This window comes from Mytilus californianus, unplaced genomic scaffold, assembly GCF_021869535.1.
Source record: "Mytilus californianus isolate M0D057914Y unplaced genomic scaffold, xbMytCali1.0.p SCAF_9, whole genome shotgun sequence".
NCBI classification, from domain to species: Eukaryota; Metazoa; Mollusca; class Bivalvia; order Mytilida; family Mytilidae; genus Mytilus; species Mytilus californianus.
In genome coordinates, this window is record NW_026262745.1 from 69346010 (window position 1) to 69358173 (window position 12164).

Genomic DNA, 12164 nt, shown 5'->3' on the forward strand with positions numbered 1-12164 from the left:
TCATGACATTTTTGACATAGAAATATTTTGTGATGATTCAGATGAAGGCTTTGGTGGTCATTCAACCACAGATTCGAATGCAAAACTTTTTTGCAAAAAAATGTCCGGTAACTGGACAGAACGAGAAGGGAACGAGAGTTCCACATGGCACCCATTAGAATGCGTCAATAGGTTCGTACAAACATTTGATTATACATTTAGTGACAAAATCGTCAAAATTAATACTGACAGTCTAAACGTCCCTCACTTACTGAGAGTAGGTAGTAGAAAACAGAAATTACAAGATATAGCTTTTGGCATTAAACAAACTTGTGTAAATAGCAATATAAACATAATTACACAATGGGCTCCGAGAGAAAACAACACACATGCAGACAAGCTCAGTGGACACACTGATCACGGTGATTGGGCTATTTATTCTGATATATTTGATGAATTTAATAGCCCATGGAATGTATGGGGTCCGTATACAATAGACAGATTCGCCACACACTATGATACACAGTGCGGATGATTTAACTCTAAAATATGGTATCCTCGTACGGAAGCAATTGATGCATTTAGTCAAAACTGGAACACAGAAACAAATTGGTTAGTTCCACCACCATATCTCATATCCATAGTTGTATGTAAAGTAGAAAACGACAGAGCTAACAGCACGCTTTTTATACCGGAATAGAAATCAGCTCCATTCTGGCTGTTGCTTTTCGCATCTAACAATCTTACCAAATTTATTAAAGGTACAAAGTTTTTACCAAAAGAGCACTTAGTTGTTAAAGGTAGTGGTAAAAATGGCGTTTTGGTGAACACATTCTGAAATTTCATATGTTAGCAATGAAACTAGAATTTTAATGTAATCAGTATTATTTGTAGGTTTTAGATTGCAACAAAACGTCCATGCTGCCATAGACAATAGTGGTGTATCCCTGGACAACAAACTTAGGAATTTAGCAAACAAGATGTCATCCTTTATTGTGGAATCCAAAGCCGAGAATACCAGTAAAAAGTACTTTTATGGTTTCAAACGACGGAAAACAATTATTAATGAACAAAAAATGTCAGAATTACCTGCTAACCCAGTTCATGTTGCACTATATTTGACATATCTTATTGACGAACATTGTTCTCCAAGTGTAATAGATTCCGCTGTATATTCAACCAAATGTGCCCACGAGCTTAACGGTTTCTATGATCCTTCTAACAATTCATATGTTAAATCACTGATTGAATCTGCAAAATGTTTGAAAGGTAGACCAGTAGTCAAAAGGGATCCAATTAACAATAATATTCTTGTTGATTTATAATCATTGTACGAAAGTTCGGAAGATTTATTGATAATTCGTGATTTGACCATGATTTTGATAGGTTATTCAGGGTTTTTGCTTTACGATGAGCTTAGCTCTTTAAAATGAAAAGATATCACAGTTTTTGATGAGTATTTAGAAATACACATGTCACGTAGTAAAACTGATCAATACCGACAGGGTTATAAGATTTTGATTTCAAAATGTAGCAATTTAGCTTGTCCATTCCAATATGTACAATAGATATATTCAGTTAGCTAGTTTAGATGAGAAATCTGATTTATTTGTCTTTAGACCAATATTTAGATCAAGGGGTATAGCTAAATTGATACATAAGAATAAGAAAATAAGTTACACTTCAGCTAAAGAAAATATTGTAAAAGAATAAAAATTGTCACCCCTAATCTTAATCAAGGTTTACATTCTCTTCGTGCAGGCGGTGCTACCGCTGCTGCCCAGTCTGATGTGAACGAAAGGTGCATGAAGAGACAAGGGAGGTGGAAGTCCGACACAAGTAAGGACGGGTACATAGATGATACATTTGAAAAGAGAATGTCAGTTTCACAAACACTTGGATTGTAAAATAAACTTTAACCAGCCTTTTCTTTGTGGTTCTAGTATTGCTGGGCTATCGGCTATATGTATAGTATTTAGTATTTATTGAGATGCCTAGAAATAGTAATTAGTAAAGTTGATACAGACATTATTATTTGGTTTGGCATTTAACAAATGTCAGATAATTGATATGTCTATGAAACAATAAGACATCAAATGATTGTTATGTATTATAGATATCTCTCAAAAGAACACCAGAAACGATACTTTTAAACGATTTCATTAGGTCTCATCGACAAATGAAATTAAATGGAAATCGTATGGGATGTGTGAGTAGTCAAATGTGTCAGATATTTGTAACAAAAGAGGAGTCTACTTAATTGGTTTCTTTTGAACTCTTGATGTTTAAAGATTTCGGAGAATTCTAGATATCAAAATTCATTTCAATATTTTAATTTTTTAACGACATAACAAATTGCAAAATACCGTCTTAAAATATTTTTTTACAATACACATTATTTTTACGAAATAGATGCTGACACCGATTATGATCTTTTCTTTTAACTACATGTATACACAAGTCTGTCGTATCTTTAATGAAAACAGTAACTGTTTTTCGACTGTCTTTTGTGTTGAACGCAATGTTACGTTTATAATATTAGGCTTCCATTCGTCACAACTCGGCCGATTCCGTACCTCCATCTAAGATGAAGAGAAGCGGAGTCACCCGAGGTTTGTCGATTGATTCAGCTTCATCATCACTTATTCTAACAAAATGAACAAATTGCAAGTTCACGCCAAAGGATGAAATTTTGAAATTTCTCTCTGGCTGTAACAGTTTCCTAGTAAATAGTCAAGAAAGATAAAACAAAATTAAAAATCGTCATTAAAGGGCTTTTACAATTAATTAACTGACAATGACCACATTTCCTTGTTTCAGGTATTTGTAGATGTTGTCGTGCTTACCAATTTAACCCAGTGCATTTTTCTTTATCTACTAGAGATTTCACCACAAAAGGAAAATAGATTTAACATTACGCATTCAAGGCAGTAACTCCTTAAAAGAGTTTACTGATGATTTCTAATTATTTAATTGTTTAAAACACTCCTTAGTTTTGCTGTTAAAAGTTTCTTTATATCTATTGTTGTTTAATAAAGATGAGAGCCATTTCGATTTATTGATAGTTCTTGCCTTATATGGTCATTTTTCACTTTTTGGAGTTTCTAAGATAGAATTCAAACACTGCAAAATTGGCTACATATTGATTGACAAATAAGTAGAAATTACTATTATCAAGTAATTTGATTTTCAAATATTTCAATTATTTCGAAGTAGATAGTTTTTTGCATTTCGATTTTTTTACTATTTTCACGCAAATGCTCAAACAATTTTTCTTTTTGAGATATAAGCATACAACTGCAAGATTTGTTTTACTTGTGACAGCTACGTTTTTCATCTGATTGGAACAAAATGGTGATCGATTGTAGAATACAGGCCGTTCATCATTTCTGTTATGGTACAAAACATGTGTTTTAGAAAAATGTTTGCAGTTATAAAAAGAGTAAAAATCATCAATGAAGAAAACTAAGTCCTAGATAGAATTGACAGACGATTTCACGCAACAGAAATTGATAAAACTGTCAATAAGGATACTACCTTCTTTTAAGAAAGATTGATGATTTCAGTCATGTTGATTTATAAATGGATGTACTTGATGGCCATTTTTGCTATAAATGTTTCTCTCGATCTATAAAAGTTTTCATAATAATACCAATAAAAAAACAACAAAATTTGCAAATACTGATGTTAAATAGGCAATTATCTATATTGGATAGTAAAGTTTTATTCTTTCGATATTAGCCTACAACGGCAGTTTTATTGTAATGTTCTATTTTTACCATTGATGTTCATGTTTTACATCTCATCGGAGCAAAGTCAAAATTTCACGCACGGGATAGGTTTATAATCCGTTGATATGGTCTACATGATACGAAGATACATCTTAGCAGATCACCTATAGAATACGAATGTTATATTTGTGGTACGAAAAGGTCATGGTAGAAAAAGGTCTCGTAATATATGGTTTTTGTTAGTGTACGAAAAGACATGAATATGGTACAAAATTATTATGATTCAAGATAATTACTTTATTATTTAACAAAAACAAAACTTAGGGTCCGGAATTGGGCTTGCAAAATGTGATTCATTATGTCTAGAGAAGTATATGCAAGTGTATTGTCTTCCTGTTCCGGGAAGAGAAACGTGGAGAAGTCTTAACTTTGTTTAACTCAAAACAATTTTATTTTTACGAAGTGCTATATCTGTGAAGTTGACAGAATTTGGGTTATAAATAAGATTTTATAAAGCAACAATGTTTCAATTGTGTACACTTAACGCTGTGTACACTTAACGCTTTTTGCATTTCTCTCTACAGATATTTGTAAAAAATCTTTCACTCCTTTCAAAGTGTTTCCTATTTGTGTATGGATTTATATTCTGTAATGTAGACATGATAAAGAGCTATCAGATTAAAAGTCTAGTACTAATATTTATGCGTAAGAACATGTTTATCATCTATACATTTAGGTGTATAATGTTATACAGATGAATTAAGACATATATGACATTTTAAAATTTACTGATATAATAAAACTCACATACATATTGAAATGCCGTATTTCATTTTTCGGTGGAAGTTACATTTGGAAGGAGTGTTATTCAATATTGACGACTTCAGGTCTTAACATCCTGATTGCACCTGTATTAGGTCCACATTTATGTATAATCCGATTGGCCACGCTAATACTGATGACCTAAAATTGTCAATAACACTTCTCTGCAAAATGTGTTGTCCAAAGGCCCGAAATATTGTGGGCCTAATTCCAACAATTGGAAACACAACTACAAAATACAGATTGACTCAGTCAAGGATAATGCCAGGCAATGAGTTAGATAAAGGCAACAGTAGTATACCGCTGTTCAATAGTCATGAATTGATTAAGCGAAAACAAATCCGAGTCACAAACTTAAACCGAGGGAAACACATCAACTATAAGAGGAAAGCAACGGACCAACAGAAACACTGAACTGCTTCAAAAACAAACGCCAACATTCATAGAAACGGACAATTTGATAACAACTGCCATACTCCTGGATTGGTATAGGACATTTAAAGAAAAAAAATGGTGGTTTGAACCTGATTTTATGGCTAGCCAAACTTCCCGCTTATATGGCAATGTTAAAAATACCGCTAAAATGACAACATTACGTGACACGAATACATTACAAATAAACGAAAGAACACTCAGGACAGAGAAATACATTAATAAAATAAATAATAGTACTTTACAATACAGAATAACAACGGACACCATCTCCTATGAATTTACGAAAGTACACCAGTACACCATGCGAAAAAGAAAACGTAGATATTCTTTCCGTGTGGATTAAGGCCATTAGGTCGTTTATACAAATCAGAATTAAAAAAACTTAATGGGTCTATATATACGCATTCTACATCATTCTTTAAAGACCCAAATTTTGCAAAGCATCTGTACTATTTCCATGACAAATATGGTGTTGTCCCCGCAAATTAGTCCCTAAACAACATCATGTTTGTGTTTAAATCACATTAGATATATAAACTGTTTGATAAATGAATTAGGAACTGTCAATTCACGTGGACACTCAGCATATACCCTAGCGACAATTACCAAAGAGGAAATCCTGGATAATCAAAGGTCTCTTCTATGTTCCTTTGGAATTTCAACCAATGATGTATTGAGTTGTTTTGTTTTTCTCTGAATCTACCAATGGTATTCCAGACACCCCGAGAAATGCTATCACCAAATTGCTTGAAACAAGTACCATTCCTTTTACGATACTCCGCATATATTACCACCACGAGGAACAAAGTAATCACTGGTATTCTGCTTTTCAGATGCGCGTCCAGCTGTCAACTATGCCAGTATTTGACTACATAGATGAGATTCAAAGAACTATAAAGGTAAACGTAAATGAGACATCAACCAAACATCACAAATTTTTCAAAAATAGGATTGTTAAAGATAATTGTTTTTAGTCTAGGAGAACATGGTTTATCTAGTACTAAGTAATTGAAATTGTGCTTTAAACTAATTTTCAATTACTCATATCTTATTGTAGTACTCTATATCTCTATATGTTTTTGTGTTGTTTTTTGTTTTTGTTTTCTTTTTCTTTTTTTATGTTAAGTACCTATCCGGTAAGTTATTCCATTTCCAACTCATTGTTACAGTTTGTTCTTATGTTGCGTTGTAACACAACTGTCCAAACTAAGGGGAGACTAAATTCCGAGTGTTGAGCATTACAAACATGTTTTACACCTTCATATTTCTTATGTGCTGCCGATTGCCAAAAGCTTGTAATCCTGTGGTTACCGCGTTGGCATTTTCCATTGTAATTTTTTGTCTGTTGGTGTTGTATAAATCAGGCAGTTATTTCGCATATCTTTTTCATGGGATCTCTTATAGTTTTCTATACGGTATTGCTTTGGCTAATTGTTGAAAGCCTTATGGTGTCCTCTACTTATTCGCATTTTAGTCATTTAGTATTTATGGATAGTTGTCTCATTGGCAATCATAACAGGTCTCCTTTTCTTTATATTCAATAGAAAACATAACTCGACCAGGAAAATGTAAGACTAATAGTTTGATTTATCTTTCAAACCACCATTCAAATTTATAAATCAAGACTTAAGGAAACACGTCATTGGGTGTCTGTATTGGGTTTACAGCATGAAAAATAATCGGCAAAACAATCATCGGGTAACATATCCGAAAAAAGGATAGAGAATAATGAGCAGAAAAAAAGAAAGAAGAAATATGGCCCAGAACAATTAAAAAATACAAAAAATAAGACCCTTCAAGTTCCTCGTTTGTCTTGACATGTTATGCGTACATAAGGAAACTTTTCAAATGTGTGTTTTAAGTGCATAAGATGTGACTTCCCAAACAACTGTATATCCTCCTCAAAAGATCTTAACAATTGCATTGTTTCGTTTTTTTTAGTAACATGCTAAAAATAAAAGTGACATGATCGTGACTTATGTTTTCCTGTTTTCTGATGAAAAAAAATAATGACAGGACATTTCTATATATATATATAAAGATAGAAAGATAGAACTTACATTACAACATTTATTAAAAATAATGACCAACATGACAAAACAGAACATAATAAATGTAAATATTTAGGTCCAACTATCTTCCTTGTAGAGAAAATATCATGTTACATATGTTAGTTCACAATAAACTGTTGAGAATACATTCCCACTTACTTTTAAATCAGTAAGCATTCATGATTATATCACACGAATTTTTATAAAAAGTGTATTTTTTATTTGTAAATTCAAATCTCATCAAATAGTAAATGTTCAGTGCTCTCTATAAAACTGTTATTAGACGAGGTTTGGCGAAAAATACCATACATAAAAACGAAAGTTTCAAATCTAAAGAAGATTAAAAAGGGACACAAAAAATTAGTAATGAGATTCTGAGTGGTGATATCATATACATGTTGTAAAACTTCCTTATCATATATGGAAACAGCTCCAAAAAAACTGTCATCAACCCAATCGCAAAGATTGAATATTGACAGTGCAAGATAAATAAACTCGCCAACGCCTCGCTGATATTTTTCATAGTTGTTTAATTGAAGAATACAAATTAATTGAAAGTACAGTTCTATTATTGTGAGAATTTTTTGGGCGATTAACAAATTTGCTTTTTCACCATGTATGCTTGAAAAAATTAATAATGATAAATATCCAACGGAACCAAGGAAACTAGCAATTATCATCTTATGATGAAAATGGAGGCCTCCTTTTCGTTTGAAAGGTCTAAAATATGACGAATGGGAAATCATATAAAAACATGAAATCAATAACGTTGTCTTAATCAATGAAATAAATATAGCATACAGTATATCTGCAGTTTCCATTGTTACATTGACGGATTTTGCCTTCTTCTCGCTCTCTGCTAATGCAAAGTATCCAAAAATATAACAAGGCAAATATAATATAACTACACAACCAACGCACAGAGTGGTTCGAACACTATTTGACCAACACATAGCCACTCTTGTTAATCTATTCGTGGAGGATTCAAAGGGTGTATATTCATTGGCGAGATCCGATTCAAGCACATTTACTTCATGTGTGTTACTGTTATTGGATGGCCAAAGTTCAGCAATAAAAATCATCGATAAAAGGAAATACTCCATTTCAACTGGTGTTAGGTATGGCTCTATCTTTATCAAAATTGTTTCCCCGTAGCAGCTGTCAATTGAATAGTTGCTAATAGAACAATTTAGGTTATAGATTCTTTTATCTTTGTCTTTGTATACACCAGAAAAATAATGCGCCCATTGGGAAATGTTTGCCAGGACTATCAATACAAGGCTATAATAGATCCTCCATGAATTTCTAAAGCAGCAACGAATGAAAAAATGGATAAATGAAGACTGGAGAATATAAAACAAAATTTGAGTGCAATGAAAACTGATGTTTGCCTCTTCATATCCATTGTAGTAAGTTATATTTTTGTCTATACACCCACTGCTTCTATATTCATTTACAATTTTCATTTTGCATGGAATTCTGATTATTTTTGCCAGGGCATACAAAATACTTCCAATTGTAAAAATCCATAAAAATCCAAGTTTCAATTTGGCTATGGCGTCAGCTTTTCTGGAACGTTCTTCCCGATTAACTCTATGTATAATGAAATGCGCTATAAAAACAATTATAGATAGGATGATTGTGACATACAGATATGAATGCATTGTAAAATATGGTTTGGTCTTGTTTACTTCTGAATCCACCAATCTTATTCCAAACATTGCAAGAAACGCTATCACCAAGACGCTTGACAGAATAATTATTCCGCTGATACTTCCATCGTGAGGTCGTATATAAGTACTTGTGTGTTGGTTATTAGATGCGTCTCCAGCTGTGAATGGTAGAACAATGGCGGCATTTACAATCTTTGCTACGCACTCCATTGCTAAAATTCAAATAGACACGTTGTTAAACCTAAATGAGAAAACAATCCAACAAAACAAAATTTTCATTAATGAAACTCTGTAGAATTATGTATATAGAACATATCTGTTTTGTGTTAACCCAGGAGTTGTATGTGGAGCTTGGTCCAAATGCTGAAATTCTAATTACAATATAAAAATAGAATAAAAGCGGACGAAGCCATTTTTCTACAGATATAAAGGTACGTAAAAAACTCTATAGTGTACAAATATTGTATCCTAGTACCTTCTATTACATAGCAAATTTGCCAAAAAAAAAAAGCAGACCTATTATTACTGTAACGCAATAGTTCGTTGTAGTGTCCTCGCGAACTGATTCTAATGTCAACTTCAATTGAAAGAAAGAAATTGCAGGATGAAAATCAATACATTTACAGTATCAAATTGAAGCTGAAGAAACACTTGGCTTTTGATTTTTATAGGTCGATTAATTTCAAACCATGCTTACTGGGGTTATTGATATAGATGAAGATATACTTACATTCGCAGACGAAATTAACATGTATCAAATACGGTACTACAAGAACTAATTCACTCAATCCGCTTCACTAATGTTCTAAGTTCAATTTATAAAACAAATAATGAAAAGTCCTATCGAGTTCTTGTAATAGTAACACCAACTACATGATACACATCAATTAAAGATCTGCAACTTTCAGTAACACTTTATCTTGTCCTGTATATGATATACAAGGAAATTTTTACAATAGATATGGTTGCGTGTAGAAGACTTAACTTTCTCAAGAGACTTCATCCTTTTATATTAATTGAACTTATTCATGGATAAAACTTTGTTTCTATCAATAGAAAAGATAGAAATTATTTACAAAGTTGACTTACGTCATTAAAACAAATATTGGGGTGTTTTGGGGTTTTTTTTAAATGAAAATAAATGTTAGTCCCCAAAACCAAATTTTTAGTTTCGAACGTTAAGAATATGTTGAGACAAATCACGATAATAAAAACCTGTTAAGACACATTCAGAATGCTAATAATCTGTTGGGAAAAATTAGGATATAAAGAATTTGTTCGGAAGAATTCAGAATTAACGATAAGAAAATGTTGAAACAGAGTAAAATCTTATTCATTCTTTTTAGAATGTTGAGACAAATTCCATCCAAATTCAGTCAAATAACAGGTTATTTCAGAATCTAATGACATTAAATTGTAGCAAAGTTTATCTATGTTTGCATGTTTATTAGTATTATCATCACCAGATGACAAATTATCAAGAACAATTTTATTTGGTGTTCTGATATTGACAAACGTTTAAGGACCATCTCTGCTGAGATTTTCGCTGTATGTAAAACATATATTGTAACAAAACAAATGTCCTTACTTAACTGTTTAATCTTATTTTCTCTCACTTACTGGTTTTGCTTGGGACAGGAACACAAAACAAATTGCAATATCTTAGATGATGTAGCAAGACACAAACTCTTTTAATTGAGATGAGAACAAAAAGTGTAATGGATGGACGATTAATGTCCTACATGTCATGTTTCAAATATGTTCAATGATAATATGAGTTATGACTTGTACTAGACATACACAAAGTAATGTGGTATGATTGCCATGCATAGATCTATCATATATCGATTCAAGTTGATGAGACCAAGAATTGATAGTTAACTATCTTAAATTTTCACAATCATTTTAAAGTAGGTAATGTATCCCCTCATGAATTTCTCGATTTTAATGCTAGACGCCTCTGTTTTTGTATGCATGTTTATAGTTCCAATCTTTTAGCGAATTGATTCCGTGACCAGGATGAATTTGAATCTGAAACTGATATTCATAGGACATATTGACGCATTATCGTAAAGGAATTCTATGTAATTCGGGAGAACAGAACATAATTTGTTGATTTTGATGAACTGTCAATCATTTTAAACATTCTGAAAAAGAGAAAAGTTACTACGGACATTAGATGAAGAAATCATGGGTCAAATGAGAATTCTTTTAATTTAGAAACGAAAGTACGTCAAATACCAAAATTTATCACACTACAAGCATTTACGCTAAATACACATGCCACTATTTCACGGTTTACTGAAGTGATTAAAGTTTTGGTAGAGCATAGATTTGTTTGTCCTTGAATCAATAACAGTAATGATAGCAAAATATTCTATCATAGTCATGTAAGAACAGATACAGTGTGTAATGGTGTTGTCATAGTCAAAACCAATTTGTTTCGCGTTTTGCGTAAAAATTATAAGACAGGTATCTTTGATAATTTTGTTACAGTATTTTTTAATGCTTAAGAAGTTGTTTTATGTAAAAATATTTCGACAGCTGAAAATTATTTTTGTCAATGTTTGAGACGTTGAAGCAGTCATAGATTGTGTTGTACGATGTTTTCAGCGTTGTTGAGTGTTTGTTATAACTTTGTGAAGTTGTAACAGTCGTTGAAAATTTAATACAGATATTTTAAAATTGCAACACCTAGTTTTAAAATGGTGTATATCAATGACTTGTAAAACTCAATTACTGCAGGTTTATAAATATTTCTGAAGATATTCAGTTTTTCAAATTAACTTGGAAATAGTTTTGGAAATTATACGAAATGAAAATGTTATTCTTATCATCAGAGGTTTAATGATTGAACGCCTTGTTCATCTTTGATATATTTTTTAATGACAAAGTTACTCGGCGGAGGGTCAAATAAAATTTTTAAATTACGTCTGGTTTTAAAGAACACATTTCTTAATAAAAAACTTTTTTTTTCGCTGTAGTCTGTCGGAAAAGAGGGACGAAAGATACCAGAGGGACAGTCAAACTCATAGATCGAAAACAAACTGACAACGTCATGGCCAAAAATAAAAAGACAAACAGACAAATAATAGTACAGATGACACAACATAGAAAACTAAAGACTAAGCAACACGAACCCCACCAAAAACTGGGGGTGATCTTAGGTGCTCCGGAAGGGTAACTAATTGATAGTTTGACTGATTATTTAACAGTTTAGACAATAAAAGAACAGCAGATACAGATGTTTATCTATCATGTTCACATTACATGTAACATGTGTAATTGGTTAGCGCAGTGACAGTTGAATTCAGTCATAGACCAAACATATTTATTGATGTCTATGTTCATAATTTCCTGTTTCTTACTTTAAATGGATTCAACATTTTTCACCTCCATTTTATGTGTTCAATGCTTGGACTTGTGAGATATATCTGAACATCGGTATACCAACAATATATTTAACTGATAAA

The 12164-nt window shown here is 32.0% G+C and overlaps 1 protein-coding gene across 1 annotated transcript; it reads right to left on the reverse strand.

Annotated features, from left to right (window-relative positions):
- Window positions 1–7023: 7023 nt before the first annotated feature.
- On the reverse strand, window positions 7024–8897 carry LOC127715174 (uncharacterized). The gene has a single exon (XM_052221214.1). The coding sequence runs from the start codon at window positions 8737–8739 to the stop codon at window positions 7249–7251; it is 1491 nt and encodes a 496-aa protein (XP_052077174.1). The 5' UTR covers window positions 8740–8897; the 3' UTR covers window positions 7024–7248.
- Window positions 8898–12164: the final 3267 nt, after the last annotated feature.